Here is a 16,681-nt window from a genome sequence, read left to right as displayed (position 1 = left end):
TGTCCCCCAAGGAACATTGAGGGACCCAATAATAACCAGTTGGCCAATAGTGTTACCGCCGCAATGATGTATACTCCAGCCTTCTAGTAGCACGAGGCAGGTGCTACCAGCAGGCTTTTTGGATCCAAGTGGAGGATTGCTTGCTTGTTTGTGGCAGTAGGACCTGCCAATCAGGTGCCAGGGGAAGGGAGTCATTGAGATCGAGGCAGGCTTTCAGGTAGGACCTTGAGCCACGAGGAGTTGTTCCTGTTGACTCAGGTGGTAGTATGTTATCTATATATATTTTGTTTGGATGTTATGACCTAGCAGATTCCAAGGTGATCTCCTAGTGTTCAGTTGTAGCTATTGTCTGATGCTGCTTGAGATCCGGATGGGTCAGTAGATTGCCAGTGCGCGAATCCTAACACAATTGATTGATCCTTGAGAGCTGTTATATGCCAGTTGTCATGGAGCACTGAAGTTCATTGATATGGCAAGAGTGTACTAGTTTGGACTTGAGAGGGGGTGTCGTACTCTTGTTTTTATTTGTCTCAATGCTAGTCGCATATTGAATCTTCAATGAGATTGATTTCATTTCTCCTCCAAGGATGGGATTGTACCCTTTGATGCCACCCTTTATCAGCAGGCCGTGGGCTGCCTTATTTATTTATGTCATACCCGGCCTGATCTTCAGTATGCCGTCTCCTAGTTGAGCAGGTACATGCACAATCCTAGACTAGGCTACCACTAAATGAAGTCACATAATGATTCGAATGCTGCCCCTAACTCTTGTGATTTCCTTCTTAGCTCAACAAGAGCTCCCTTCGCTGTGAGAGGATAATTGAGCCAACTATGTGCTCAATCGAGCACCCACTCGGGCATTGAGACCATGATTCCCTATGAAGCATGGATAGGTTCTAAGCCTGTCATCTCACATGCGAGTGTTTGTGTCTCTCGCGTATGTGCATGTACCTCTCAATTGAGGTATAAGCTTGATGATAAGGCTGTCAAATGCATCTTCATTGGCTAGAGCTCACAAAGCAAAGGTTTCAAGTTGTTTAAGCCTAGCACAGGCAAGTTGATTGTCAGTAGGGATGTGGTTTTTGTTGAGCATGCCCTTGTACCTTGGTTGGAGTGTAAAATACAGCCTTCAGTGGAAGCCTTTGATGTGTTTGATTCTATTCCGCCTTTCACATATATAGATGACACAGTGCAGAGCGCCATGCCTCATGCTTCTAACAGCTCCAATCCTCCTCTTGTTGCTTTTGCTTAGCGTGATTTTCCACCGCTAGATGGCCATGCTATCAAGCGGTGGAAAATCAGTCCCTTGTTCGCTTTTTGATACCCTCAGGGAAAGCAAGCAGGCTGAGACTTGCCCTGCACAAACAGATGCAAGGCATTGTGAGTGCCTGTAATGAAGAGCCACGATGCTTTTGACAGCAGAGAATGGATGGGTGCTATGAATGCTGAACTTGAGTCCCCTTTCATGCAAATGGCGCTTAGGAGTTGTGTGACTTGCCTGCAAGCAAGTGTGCTGTAGGCACAAAATGGGTTTACAAGGTCAAACGGAAAGCTGATGACAGCGTTGACCGCTTCAAAGTTCGTCTGGTTGCAAAGGGTTATGCACAACAACATGGCATTGATTTGGAAGAGACCTTTTCTCCCACCTCACGAATCACGCCGATGCGGTGCATCATTTCTCTTGCATGTCATAGATAGTGGGAGGTGCATCAGTTGGACATTAAGACCGCCTTCCTTCATGGTGATTTACAGGAAGAGGTCCATGTCATTCAACCTCTTGGCTTTGAGATAAAAGGTTCTGAACATTAGGTTTGCCGGCTCAAAAAGGGCCTTTATGGAAGTACCCCGGGCATGGTATGCCAAGGTACATGCATATTTGCCAGCCTGTGGCTTTCAGAACAGCCATAAAAAACCAACTCTATATGTCCAAAAAAGTGCTGCAGAATTTTTAATTCCATTCTTTGTGGATGACATGCTTGTCACTTGTCCAGATATGGACAAAATTGCAGATTTCAAAGCTGATTTGCAGAAATTATTTGCAATGACAAACATCAGCTGGATGCACTATTACTTGGGCATCCAGTTTGAATACGTTAAGGGGGGGACCGGGGTATAATGATGAGTCAGTCCAAGTACATTGGACAGCTCTTAGACCGCTTCCGGTTCGAAGATTGCAAGCCAGTTTCTATACCATTGGAGCCTGGCTTTTTCATTTCTCCTCCGAGGATGGGAGTGCACCCTTTGATGCCACCCTTTATTAGCAGACTGTGGGCTGCCTTATTTATTTATGTCATACCCGGCTTGATCTTTAGTATGCCGTCTCCCAGTTGAGCAGGTACATGCACATGCCTAGACTAGGCTACCACTAGATGAAGTCACACCGTGATGCGAATGCTGCCCCTAACTCTTTCTTAGCTCAATAAGAGCTCTCTTCGCTGTTAAAGGATAATTGAGCAAGTTTAGATACAATCAGGGTTCTTTTAATGTCCAACCAAATAGCAATCTCAATAGGTGAGTGATCTTCACAATTCCTTTGGTGTAGGTCTTACTTTCAAAGACTTGTACCTCACTAGTGCTTTTTAAATATACTTCTTGCTATACTTATCTACTTACTGCTGCTTTTGGATGAATGATTTGCATGGGTTATTTCTTGTATGAGCAGGTCTTTGCAATATGCTTCAAGTATTTTGTTTACGGTCTTTGCTTTGTTTTGCATAGTAGATAAGAGCTATGTGGGTGTATCATCTTTTCTCCACGTCCGCTGCCTTACCTCCCACTAGAATTACTATGACTCTCCTTGATGTGGATTGACAGCTGCTTAGATTCTTTGAAGACCATGGAGGAGTAGGAGGCTAAGGTGAGTGTTACGTAACCATGGCTTGCATCTAACTTGGGAGATGTATAGCCTAGGAAGAATAGGTATAAGCTAGACGACCCTTGGGACTGGCAATGGAGATAGGCATCCATGGGGCAACACAGGGCACACTTGGAAGATTTAATATAATAGATGTGGGGCTAATGCACCATAAGAAGTATAGCCCTCATCATTTGGGCATCAAGTGTTGTGGAGCTTGATGTCCTGTGTAGCCTAATTGAGTGAGGGAAGAATGAATATACCCTCAGGATGGGCTATAGTGCTATGGGATGTGTTGGTTTATTGTTGCATGTACATGTGTGATTCAAACAGTGTGGTAAACATAGAAGTAGAGGACATGGGGCCTTGCTATTAGCATCAATCTTATTTTGTATGCCCTAATAAAAATAAATGTTTGAAACATTGGATTTGAAACTTTTATGGGAAAAATTTTGACGTTTTGTCAGGATTTACATATTTTACTTCTAAATTCAAAAGAAAATACACAGAATTGTGCTATATAGTTTATTGTTGCATGTACAAGTATATGGAAGTAAAGGTAAGGTACATGTACATACCAAACACTAAACATTTAGGTTTGAAACAACTGGCTCAATGTACACTACAACTTAAGAAGACGAGATGCTTGGCAGTCCAAACCCTAATAAATTACAATTAGTCAGATTCTTTTTGGAGCTCTAGGCATTCTACAAGCTGCATTTTTAAACAAACTCTATGTCCGTCCATGGAACAAAGTTGGTTCATCTGTTTTTCTGAACATTGCTGGACTTTGGCTGCTGTAATAACATCCTAATGATGAGGGTATGTCTTCCATACTGTATAATGCTGACTGGCAGTGAAGGGCCATGCTGTACTTTCACACCTTTGATTTTAGGTCTGAGAATATGCTAAACCAAATGTTTACTTCCTGTGTGACTCATTTTATGGGTCATTTTGAAAAAATTGTCTTGTAAAAAGTTCTTCCTTCTAATCTAGACATTGAAAATCATTTGGTCGCAGCAACCTGGACTTCAAGATGAATTTCGCACAAGAATGACTGCTTTCTTGTCAGAATTAAATATCGCTGCAGACATCAGTACCCTTGTAGAAACTTCCACTGATTGCAGCTTTCTGTACCTGAGAAGGGAGATGATGTTAACATGGTTTCCCATGATATATGGCCAGGCAGAAAGGGCTTTACAATTACAGTAAGCTTTAACTCTGGCTTCAAGTCTGTTGAGGTTTTCTAAAAGGTAACATTTTGAGCAAGCCCATAAACTGGATTTTGGTGCCTGAATATTCTGCCAGGTTAGTTTTGAATGCCTTTTGTGATGGAGTTAAGCTGTTGAAGAGGGGGAATGGAGAAGAAATTACTATTTCTCGTTACGAAGATGAGATTGAGGCTGCACTTACCAAGGTGAGATGAAGTTTTTGGGAGACGTGCTTACAATCTGTTTATGGAAATCAAGCACATCCCTTAATTTGTTTCTTTTGATTGATTTTAGGAAATTATTGAGCCGCTTTGTAGAGACATTGAAACCGATCTTCGCTTGCATGTTCACTCAGCCCATTTAAAGGGTTCAGTAACTGTCAATCCTACCAAGGTATTAGTTTGGGAAGCTTAGCTTTGATCTCACATGGAGGGCTAAGCTCTTTTCAGTGTTCTGTATAATCCATTCTGCTACATTCTAACATGTGCAAATTTGTGTTGGCCTGCGATTAGACAGGGGTTCGTGATTTATCTTGGTTTCTTTTTATCAAACCTTTAAGGCTACCTTCCAAATTTGTTCACATCAAGACTCGTGTAGAAACATATCTAAATGCAGCTTTCTATAATCATACAGCAATGGCTCTTCACAATTGGAAGGTTTGTTCTGATATCATCCCTCTTACAATCCTAAAGTTCCTGAAGTTTTTTAAAAAAGATGCTTTCTAATTTGGGTCATTTATTGCAGACATATTGTGAAATGAGGCACCTTGCAGAGCAGAAGTATGGATTGCAACTTGATGACATCCATCTGCCTGGTCAAATGATAGAGCAAGGGGTGGACGTGCTGGATATAATGAGGAATATTCACAATTTTGTGGCTTGTTACACATACAATCTCAATACACAGGTTTGTACAACAAGATTACATAGATTCCAGAAAAACTTTTGCTTATCATGTTTAAGAGCGAGGGGCGCTCACTGCCACATGGCACTAACGTTTGGCTAAAAGACTTGGGATAAAAGACTGACATATTGACATTTCAGCCATGTGCCATGTTTAGTCCTGTCCATCAGCTCTATAACAGATCAATGTGCCTAGCAATTGGCTGATCTCTAGATCAATCAGGCTAGGGAATGAGAGCAACATTATTGAAAACTGAAGTTGATACTGGTTCTTTCATCTGGGTTTTGAGCAGAGAATGCCCGACAGCTTTGAGGCACTTCTTGTTGTGGATGCTTGCAGTCATGGCCAGTTGATGAGAGACTACGTATTGACTGCAGTGGGAGGGGCTGGACAAGGGAAAACTGGCACATTGCAAACAAGAGGGCAGCCTACAGTATGCGATTGGCAAATCTGAGAATATCAAGTTAAAGGAAGCAGGGCAGGGAGTGACAGAATAATTGGAACTGATGACTTGAAGAGGGGTTTTGATCATGACAGAAAAGTAACAAGTGGTGGAGACTATTTCACAGCAGAGATTTTGGGGCATAAGAGGAGCTCGTAGTAGAGGATTCTGGCAAAAGACATCTCTTCTTCCTATGCCTCTTGGCCACTATTGGGCCTGTCCTTTGTGCACATTGCAGGCCCATATGCCCGTGCCCTATTGGAGAGTTTGGGGCTCTTGGAAGCCCAGGCTGGCTGTTTTGGACACTAGCTAGTTCTCCCTCATATCTTTTCCATTTGGGGGATTCCTCCCTTTCTCTCTCTCTTCCCTCATCTTAATTTGACCATTTATCATGTGTACGTGTGTGTGCACCGTGCACTATTTTCTTTGTGTGTGTGCATGATTGTATGGGTGTGCACGTATGTGTGAAAAGAGAGAGAGAGAAAGAGAGAGAGAGAGATTAATGTCCACGGGAAACCTCGCTGGCCTATGGGACAAAGGGGAAAACTCATACAAGCCACAAAGGGCTGAGGCAAAGGGCGCGCTAAGAGAGAAGAGAGAGAGAGAGAGAGAGAGAGAGATTAACGTCCGCAGGAGGCCTCGCAAGCCTATGGGACAAGGTACGGAATCAACTCACTCATACAGACCACTGTGGGCTGGGGCAGAGTGCTCACTAAGGCCCTTGCTGAGTCCTAAAATGCTATACTAGTACAAAATAGCAAAAAAGTAGCAAAATAGCATGAGGGTGGCATGAAATATCAAGTGCTCAGAGCTAGAGTCCCAAGTGCATGAACTGGCTCCACGTAGCTAGGCTCCATGGTGGCTCTCTGATGAGATGCAAAGAGCTCACGTATCTGCTTTTGTCGGGCTCTCTCCCGTGGTGGTGGAGGGCGTGGTCTCCTAGATCTCTAGATCCGATGGGCTATGTCAAGGGTGACGCCTCGCCTCGGTCGATCTCCCCTAAGGAGAGCTGCAATAGATCAAACCTCGATCGTGTGTGCTCTGGTCGACTGTGGTGTTGTGTACGGTCTCTATGTCCCTCGTCCAACAGTGCTTTGTCGGATCCCTCCATCGATCCATATATCTCTCAAGTCGGCTAGCTCTTCCTCCTCTACCCCAGAGTGCCCTGGAGCTGAGTCAAATGCATAGAAATCTGAGACATGTCTTTGCGCTCGGTCTACCTCAGTACCCTGTGGTGCGGTGGTCCCATCTTGCTGCTCTTTGATATCATAGTTACCAGGGAACGGGAACGTTTCGGGAATGTGGGGGGTCGGAACGGGAACGTATTGGGAAGAGGGAATGGGGGAACGGGAACGGGAACGGGAACGCCATGTCATAAGACACGTCATCAAATCACATGGAAACATACCAAAATATTCAAATAAAATGGGGGCTTGCAAGGGGGCTGAGTGGGTGAGAGGAGGGGCTGAGTGGTTGGAGCAAGTAGGAGCAACAAACTACGGCCAAAATCATCTAGATGTCTCTGTAGTCCCTTTGGCGAAGATGACAGGAGGACTAAATCATCCGGGTATAGTAGAATCTGTATCATCAAGTCAGCCAGTGGTAGTATAGGCAAGAAGCCCGTAATTGATCGATGTCTGCTATCTGGATGAGTAATCCGTTGTGCCCTCCTGGCCGCTACTCGATGCCTGACGAGCGCTACTGTAACCCCGGTCGGCTGCACCCCAGTTCTGAAAATAGAGGAGATGTCAGTGAGTGTGATCTATGCATCTGTCCTCTGTTGGGTGTGCTGCGTCTCGGTCCCAGGGTCTCTTCCTCTCCTGCTAACTGTGGCTGGGATAGCAACATGCTCTTCCTGGACGAACTCTACGATCGTACTCTGAGAGAGAGAGAGAATCAAAGAACCAGTAAGGGAACAATCAGGCCCTCCCAAAGTCTGCATAAAAGTCTCGAGCTCATCTATGTAGAGGCCAAATAGGGTGGGTGAAATAGGACACACTTGTTTCACCCCAATGGTACTCATGATCTCATATGTCTATCCAGCCCCCTTCCGGACTTTGCCTGAGACTCTCATAAAGTGCCATGACCGCCCAAATGGTCTCCTTGTCATATCCCAACTCTTGCAGTCGTCTAATGTGGCGGTATCAAAGGCTTTGCAGAAATTCACAAAGCAACAATAAACCCTGTGCTTCCATGCTGTGGGCTCCTCAATGGGCACCTGAGTGTGAGTATATGGTCCATGGTCCTGTGATCATGTCGGAACTGAGCTTGCCCCTTTGCTCAAAGCCCTTGCATATCTGCGAAATGGCTAACCTCAGTGTCAAGTACTGATGCATAGGGACATGTGATATCCTATCATGATGGTCTTTTAGTTCATGGGATGAATAGGTGAAATGGTGTTAAGAGTCCAGGTACATGGAAAGCCAAGGCAAATAGCTTCATTAAAGAGCTTCGCTAAGATCAGGGCTGGGATATAAATCCCATATTTAATAAATTCAGTACATAAACCCTCATGATCTTTCGCTTGGCCATTGTGAAGCTTCATTACAGCGTCCTTAACACCACCTTAGTGAAAAGAGTGCAAAAGGTGGGGCGGGGTAAGTACGACAGGTCAGGAGTGGGCTGATGAGGGATGCCATATAATGTGGGTGCATAGGCATGCCAAACTTGAGTACTTGTGAGAGGGGAGGGGGACCGTCGTTCAAGGAATTTCCGTGAGAAGCCTTTGGAGTTGTTACTAGACAGGACATTTAGAAGCTCCTCCTTGTTCCGGTGTATAAAAGCCTACTTCTTCCGGCGGACCAATCGACGATACTCACGTATCATCTCTGGTTCATTTGGAAGGCTATGTTTGGTTTCGAATTTGAGTTGGCGGCATAGAGTCTTACACTCATTGTCGTACCACCTAGGACAGTCCCAAGAGGTGGTGGACACGAGGAGCGGGTAGTGTAGGGAAAGGCGTGAAGTGCAGCCTCGTGAAGTGAGCGAGTGATCAAAGCTACACGATCCTCTAGAAGAGCTATGAAATCTATATATGTGAGCAATGTATAAAGTCGAGCAGATTAACCAGGTGAAAGAATGCGGTCAAAGTGTAAGTGGTATGAACGATCGGCGGTGTATGTGGTAGAGGAGTAGAGATGCGAAAGAAGAGGTAAGTGTGGTCTGCTCTTGGAGGAGGTGGTGCAATAGTGAAGTCAGTGATATGAGAAGGAAAGGGGGGGGATCCCATGATGTAATCGACTACGTTGGAAAACCCCCCTGTGGAAAACAGGTGAAATGACTTGAGGAGGGCCATCGGTTGAGACCATTGTAAATAATGAGATCATGCATCCTACCCAAATCCAGTAGCGCCCGCCCCCGGGGCCCACCTATCAGCTGAGTTCGTGACATACCTACATCATTTAAGTCGAAGTCTTGCAGCAAGATTGAATCTTCTCTGAAATCAAGAAGTGGCACCAGACGCACCCATATTCATGCATTAAAGTCCCCAATAAGGACTTCTCCGCGACTCGAGAAGTCCTCCACAATGAGTGGATAGAGTGCTGCATAAGGTGACCTCCAAGTCTCCTCCTAGATATCCCGAGCAAAGTGGGAGGTCTTAGGCGGAAAGTAGCACATGGCAATGAACAAGTCCTTGCTGTCCGTACGCCGCATCCGGATCCATAGGAATTTGGAATGAATGTCTCTTCTCTCTACCCAGTTTGCCCCGAAAAGAGAACTTGTAGAGTGTCGGCACGACAATAGGCAGTTTTACACTCGTGCTGCCACTCTTGAACTTCGTACTCCACCCGTATCCTCGCCTCATCTCTATAAGGCCACTGACAGCTGGTAGTGGACGCTCTGGGCTCTGGTGTGTCTCTGTATAAAAGACTATGTCTTGACCTGGTTTTGACCATAAGGTACCATTACCGTTCCAAATGGTATAGGACAAGGTCTTGGTATTCTGAGTCTCACAGTCCCCGCCCCCATAGGTAGGGGGAGGCGTTGGGGTTTTTGTGTGTGTGTGTGTGTGTGAAAGAAAGAAAGAAAGAAATTTTATTAAAGGTCCACGGAAGGCCAAGGCCATACATGGCCTATGGGACACAAAATCATCCGAAAGGAAAATACATCATCAACGATGCGCCAACTAGGTGGCCTCATCGTAATACCGCTAAGATGCCAAAAATGGCTACAAAAATCCTAGATACAAAATGAAATGAAATAGAGTACCAAAATTGCCTAGATACAAAATGTAAAATATGGAATATGAGGAACATCGTCTTCCCTAAGGGGTCTGTGATCCAAAGAAATGATGGAAGTCATGGCCATCGACCATGCCTCCTGCCATGAGTGTGAAGATCTGGGCAAGTGTCAAATGGGCTGCTGGCGGTGCCAAGTCTCCATGGAGCAATCTCCTCCGAAAATCTGCTGGCGGTGAGAGAGAGAGAGAGAGAGAGAGAGAGAGAGAGAGAGAGAGAGAGAGAAAGAAAGTTTATTAAAGTCTTTGGAAGACCGATGGGTCTATGAGACTGATAGAAAGCTAATACAAATCAAGCAGAAAGGGTGGAGCTACAAAACAAACATCATCACCCATGATGAATGCTAAGTAGTACATAGTCATATCATTAGTAGTGACATCATCATCATCGTCATCAACATCCTCATCATCCTCATACTCGGGTCAGTCACCATCAGGGCTGGCTGACACTGGTCCATGCAAGCGGCCCCACAGAGGTATATGTGTGTTAGAGTTAGAGAGAGAGAGAGAGAGAGAGTGTGTGTGTGTGTGTTGTATTAACGTCTTTGGGAGACCTCACGTGCCTATGAGAGAAACTACAATCAGCAGAATAACTCATACAAGCCGCCATGGGTCGAAGCAAAGGGCTCGTTAAGGCCCTTCTTGAGTACTAAGCTAAGCTAATGATCTCAACAAAATCTCAAAAACTGAGAGAGAGAGAGAGAGAGAGAGAGAGAGAGAGATGTGTATTAACATCTGCAAAAGGCCTTGCGGGCCTATGAGACAAAGTGCAAAACCAAAAGGTAACTCATACATGCCACCGAGGGCTCAAGCAAAGGGTTCACTATGACCCTCGCTAAAAGCTAAATTGCTAAACTAGTGAACAAAATACCAGAGTAGCAGAGTATCAGGTGCTCAGACCTAGCGCTCCTAGTACATGCTCAGGTTCTGTATATCTAGGTGACCTGGTGGCTCTCTGATGAGATGTGAGAAGCTCTCGTATCTGTGTCTATTGAGTTGTCGCTCGGTGCCCGGAGTAGCCTGGTCAAGTCCAGATTTCCTGGAACAGCCCTAGAACCAATCGCAGGCACCTGGAACAGCCTAGAAGAGCCCAAAAGCAAATTGCAAACTAGAATAGACACACTGGCAGAAATCGCCACCTGCAACAGACTCCTGGATCAATTGCGATTTGCTCTGGCACGCCCTGGATCACCTGGAACTGGCTCCTGGGTAAAAACGAATTTCCCTGGCAGGCTTTGGAACACTTGAAACTGGCCCCTGGGTAAAAACGAATTTCCTTGGTAGGCCCTGGATCACCTGAAACTGGCCCCTGGGTAAAAACGAATTTCTGTGGCAGGCTCTAGAACACCTGAAATTGGACCCTGGGTAAAATTGAATTTCCATGGCAGGCTCTGGAACACCTAAAACTGGCCCTTGGGTAAAAATGGATTTCCCAGGCAGGCCCTGGATCACTTGAAACTAGCCCCTGGGTAAACACGAATTTCCCTGGCAGGCTCTGGAACACCTGAAACTGAAGCTCTGGCTCCTTTGGAACTGATCTGGCCAACTGCATCCAAAAGAAGGGCTCCCTCCCCCTTTTAAAGCCCTAGGCTCCAAAAAGCAGTGTTTTTTAATTGCACCACTCTTTTGGTCTTTAAAAGCAGTTTTTTAATTGCACCACTCTTTTGGGCCCCTTGTTGCACACTTTGGCCCTAGGAATTAATTGCCTAGTAATTGGGCGCACATTCACTATTTCCAAGGGCCCACTAGGAATTTTAATTCCCCAAGTCCCGCCCCATGGCTAGACCCTCGCGTCCCAGAGGCTCAAGGCAGTCATGCACAAATTACAGGAGTCGCAAATTAAAAGTCTCAAAATTTCACGTCCTCGTGACATACCCCCCTCTTGAAAGAAGGCAAATGTCCTTGATTGCCTGCAAAAGAAAACCAAGTGGAAACACTACAATGTTTGTCAGGCAAAAGACAAGCAAACATTCCACATACATGCATACATGCATACACAAACAATATGCTCCCGACGATGTCCGATCCACCTCACGTATGGCCATCCCTAAGGACCCACTGCCAATGGTACATCATGAGCATATGTAAACACTTAATGCATGCACATAGATACTCAGACTGTACTTCCCAGGAATAGTTCATGCATGCTTTACCCACCTGTGGCGATCTCTTCAGACCCACACTAGTTGTACATCATGAACATTTGAAGTAGCTGAGATATCAAATCCAAATTTGAGTGGACAGCCAACCATGCCGCCAACAGATCACCAACAATGCATATACGATTTGTAGAGCTACAGATAACAAATACGTATAGCATTGCAAACCAAGCGACTAGTACACCCACTGTGACTAGTACACCACGTGTGACGTACATCGCGGCCAATGATGCACGACATAGACCACTTCCAGGAATTGCGCATCCGGAACCAAGGTCTAGGGGAATCCATTCTCTTTTTGTCGAAACCACATGACAAAAAAGAGCATTCCCATCTTGTCGAATCCTCATGACAAGAATAACATGCATATTTTACCAAAACCTCATGGCAAAAATAGCATTCTTATTTTTATCGAAACCTCATGACAAAAATAGCAATCTCATTTTGTCGAAACCTCATGACAAAAGAGCATCCAAAAGTAGCAGGGAAAACACCATCTTGCAAACCGTATACATCATCCAGAATCGGATGCCAAAAAGAGTGGCAGACTCTGCCATACAAAATTCTTTTTACAAGTACTTGTATACAACGCTATGCAAAATGAGCCGTAAACAACCCGCTATGGAATTAGGAACTCTTGCCCTTTGGAACATTCCGTGGCTCATCTGAGTCACCAGCCGACTCCTTCCTCTTACGGTCGGGACCGATGTCCCTCCTCTTTGCAAATAAAACATTTGCCAGCTTCATATAAAGCGTGTCGTTCCTCTGGAGACAAACGATTACATTCAGCCTTTTGACGATTAGCTTTTCTATTAGACTTATCCGCGAGATCCATTCTTAGATTCCTGCTTCTGTCCACCTTTGAACCCAGAAGTCCTCCCCTGCATCAAAGCATATGCCGTGCTAGCATTCTCGATAAGCTAAGACATATTGGAGACTTCAGTCTTCGTGCAGTAGTCTCTCAACTCCTTAGGCAGCCCGTAACAATATTTCTCAACCTGCTCAGTGAAAGGAACAAGCCGGTAGTGTTAGAATTATAGATATAATTCAGTAGTGACCAATGTAATATAATAAGCTAGTTAGAGGCACTTTTCCCTCTTTAAGAGGTTTTTCCCCCTAACCGCAGTTAGTTCACTAACTATGGTTAGTGACTACTAAGGTTTTGTCACTAGGACAAAACCTTATCTTTTCTCACTTTGAGTTGTACTCTTTACACTCTATTCTATTGCAACTACGTCTTCAGCTTCCAAGCTTCCTACTCTCTAAATCTCTCTTGCTCTCACTCACTTCCTATTCCTTCATTTGGTATCAGAGTAGGTTCAAGAGCTTTGAGCTCATTGCTCCCTTCAGTTCCAGCGCTTAGCCTCAAGCTTTAGTCTACTCCAACCTGTCCGTACAGTCCGTACGACTGTACGGAATCCTGACGCATAGTGTCGTATAGCTCCCGTAATACCTCCGTACAGCTCCCGTAAAACATCCGTACTGCTCCCGTATAGATCGTCGTTGCTCCGTACAGATCGCCCGTACAGCACAGTGCAGGTCATCGTACCTGCGCAAGATTCCGTACATCGCCATCCGTACATCGCCGTACTTGAGCAGGAGCACTTGGACAATCTTGTCGTACTGATCGTACAAACTGTACCGTACAGTCCGTACTGTACCGTACCACCGTACAGTTAGTACTGTACCGTACCACCTGCACTCTTCACAGATTTGTGTGCATTTCTGCATTTTCAGATCTGTACTTGCAGATTTACACAGGTTGCCTTCAGCCACAGGTGTTCTTTGGTAGGCACATCTTGCAGAAAACCATAGTTTGGTTCAGTTGTTTGGGAGTACATTTGGGGCATTTTGCATATTGCAGACATTGCAATCATTGTGCAATTTTGGAGCTACATCTGGAGCAAAATTGCAGATCTAGTCTGAAATTTGGGGCTTTTGTTTAAAAATTGCAGATTTGGGGTTTTTAGTAATTTTGCCCCTTTCTGGCTGCAATTTCTAGCCACAAATTGGGGCTTTTGTGTTGAGAGAGCATTTTTTGGAGTATTCAGTACATACTGCCTTTCTTGGAGTGTTTGGAACACTTTTGGCAGATTTTGGAGAGTGTTTGATGCTTGGACAGATTGCTGACAGCTCAAGTACAGAAATCTAAGTTGCATATACAGCCCGTGCTTGGCTGTGTTTTTGGGAGTTGTGCATTTTATTCCCAGTAAGGGAATTCAGCTTTGTATCTGCTTCAATCTCTTTCTCAGATATGGCCCATCAAAATCAGAATGAGTTCCAGTTCGGTGGTCTTTCACAGGAAGACAAGTTGGATGGTACCAACTACTCCCTCTGGAGTTTCATGGTACGTAATATTCTGATTTCTCGCAATTTATGGGATTATGTCAATGGGGATGAAATCCGACCAGCAGATATTGCACCTGCTACCCCTCCTCAGCAAGGAGGTGGAAGAGGTCGTGCACAGGGTGCAGCTGCAGGACAATTGTTGGTGCAGCTACAGTCAATACTCCAGAGCAGAAAAGATGGGATTCACGGGATGCCTTAGCCTTGTCATGCATCTCTCTTTCAGTGAAAAGATCAATCATTCCGCATATCCGGTCGTGTAAGACCTCCAGGGCAGCGTGGGATATTTTGGAAAGCATGTATGCAGCACGGAATGATGCCAGGGTATCTCTCTTAAAAAGAGAGTTGAGCAATACACATATGGAGGAGGGTGACTCCATGTCAGTCCACCTCACAAAGCTACAGGATCTCAGAGAGCAATTGTTAAACATAGATGAAATTGTTCCTGATTCAGAGATGATTACAACCACTCTGAATTCTCTTCCTGAGTCTTATCTCAACTTTCACACTTCGCTGAATTTATCATTGAGGGGGGGTGCAAATCCTCTCACTTTTCATGAGTTGATAGGACTTCTGCTTCAGGAAGAGCAGACCAGGAAAAATTTGGCTTCACGTGCAGGTGAACAAGCCATGCTCTCAAAATTTAAATCAAAAACAAAGGGACAGGCAAAGACAGCAGCAAATCAGCCTTCCAGTGGGTCAGGACAGCCTTCACAAAAGGCTAAAAGTGATGCAAGTAAGCCCAAAAAGAAGGGTTTTTGTCACTACTGCAAAAAGCCAGGTCATCACATAGCAGAATGCAGGAAAAGGATTGCAAAAGAAAAGAAAAACAGCTCAGGAATGGCTGTTTCAGATTCAGCCCCTTGTGCATCTGATAGTGGGGATGCTACAGCCAACTTTGTTGGTCAAGATTATGCCTTTTTATCTTGCATTTCAGATTCTAGGTTGGCTGTTCCAGATGCTTGGGATAGTACAGCCTCTTGCAGTGATGATACATATGCTTTTTTGACTTGCAGCTTTGACTCTTCTACAGATGCATCTGCTTTCAGTGTTAATGAAACACTGAACACATGGTATTTTGATAGCGGTGCATCCAAGCACATCACTTCTAGGAAGTGTCTTTTTACTTCCTTGCATCCACCTCCTGTTGGTAAGAAAGTCACTTGTGCCAACAACTCCTCATATTCAGTACGTGGCACAGGAGAAGTTGAGCTCACTGCAATTGATGGCTCAATTTTCAGACTTTCTGATGTCTTATATGTGCTTGGCATAACCAAAAATCTCCTTTCAGTGTCCACTCTTAACAGAGGGGGATTTCAGGTCATCTTTGAGGATGACAAATGTGCTGTCCGAGACAGGGAAGCTAACTATGCCTTAATGTTATCTGGTACTCTGCTGCGTGGGCTTTTTCAGCTTGATATTTTTGAGAAAAGAGCAGCCCATGCTCTGGCAGTTTCTACTCCTACAGCTGTCATGCAAAATGCAGAATTATGGCATGCGAGATATGGCCACATGCATTACAACAGCTTAATGACACTTCAGAAATTTTCAATGGTTGATGCATTGCCACCTCTTGAGATACCTCCTCCACATGCCTGTGAAGGGTGCATTTTAGGTAAGATGCATAGATTCCCCTTCAAGAAGGATGGTTCAGTTAAAGCTGTTCGCAAATTGCAGCTTATACACAGTGATGTCTGTGGTCCCATGAGGACTCCGTCATTGGGTGGTCATCTCTACTTTGTCACATTTATTGATGACTACTCCAATTTTACTTGGGTTTATGGGCTGAAAAAGAAATCTGAAGTGTTCACGGTATTTAAACACTTTTCAGCCATGGTTGAAAATGAAACCGGACTCAGGATACAGACATTACGCACGGATAGAGGTGGGGAATACCTATCTGCAGAATTTGATGCTTTTCTCAAGCAAAAGGGTATTGTGCATCAGCTCACAGTCAGGCTGACCCCTTAGCAAAATGGCAAAGCTGAGAGGAAAAATAGAACCCTCATGGAGATGGACAGATGTATGCTGAAAAGCAAACACATGCCTCATAAATTCTGGCTAGAGGGTTTGATGTGTGCCAATTACATTTTGAACAGGGCTCCCACTAAGGCTTTAAAAACAAAAACTCCTTTTGAGGTCTGGAATGACAAGAAGCCTTCAGTGGATCACTTCCGAGTCTTTGGATGCCTTGCCTATGCACATGTGCCAGTTGAATTTAGGCACAAATTGTCAGATAAAGCCATCAAATGCATATTTGTTGGATACAGTGCAGAAAGCAAGGGGTATCGTCTCTACAATCCTGCTACACGCAAAATCATTGTAAGTAGAGATGTGATATTTTCTGAAAATTCAGCTCACACTCAGGCTGAATTTCAAATGCCTTCATCTTCAGAGGATGTCTTTCAAGGGTTGCTACCCATTGCTTTGGGTTCCTCTGCTGATTTTTCTGATCCAAATCAGAATTTACAGCAACCTTCAAATGCTTCAGTTCCGCCACAAGATGTCTTGCCTCCTCCACAGGCAGTG

At 44.8% G+C, this 16,681-nt stretch overlaps 1 protein-coding gene across 2 annotated transcripts in view; it reads left to right on the top strand.

Annotated features, from left to right (window-relative positions):
• LOC147905750 (uncharacterized) overlaps positions 1–16,681 on the top strand; it is a 205,211-nt gene that overhangs the window by 131,324 nt on the left and 57,206 nt on the right. For both annotated transcript variants that reach the window (XM_087374417.1, XM_087374414.1), the window contains 5 exons: positions 3,875–4,062; positions 4,163–4,271; positions 4,360–4,458; positions 4,578–4,721; positions 4,810–4,971. In XM_087374417.1, the coding sequence (XP_087230543.1) occupies positions 3,875–4,062; positions 4,163–4,271; positions 4,360–4,458; positions 4,578–4,721; positions 4,810–4,971 (702 nt within the window). The remainder of the gene's footprint in view (positions 1–3,874; positions 4,063–4,162; positions 4,272–4,359; positions 4,459–4,577; positions 4,722–4,809; positions 4,972–16,681) is intronic.

The sequence above is a fragment of the Dipteris shenzhenensis genome, chromosome 1 (genome assembly GCF_047967505.1).
Source record: "Dipteris shenzhenensis isolate YYH24624 ecotype China chromosome 1, Dip_SZ_1.0, whole genome shotgun sequence".
NCBI classification, from domain to species: Eukaryota; Viridiplantae; Streptophyta; class Polypodiopsida; order Gleicheniales; family Dipteridaceae; genus Dipteris; species Dipteris shenzhenensis.
The sequence above is the reverse complement of the archived record's forward strand: the minus strand, read 5'-3'. Positions and strand labels throughout refer to the sequence as shown.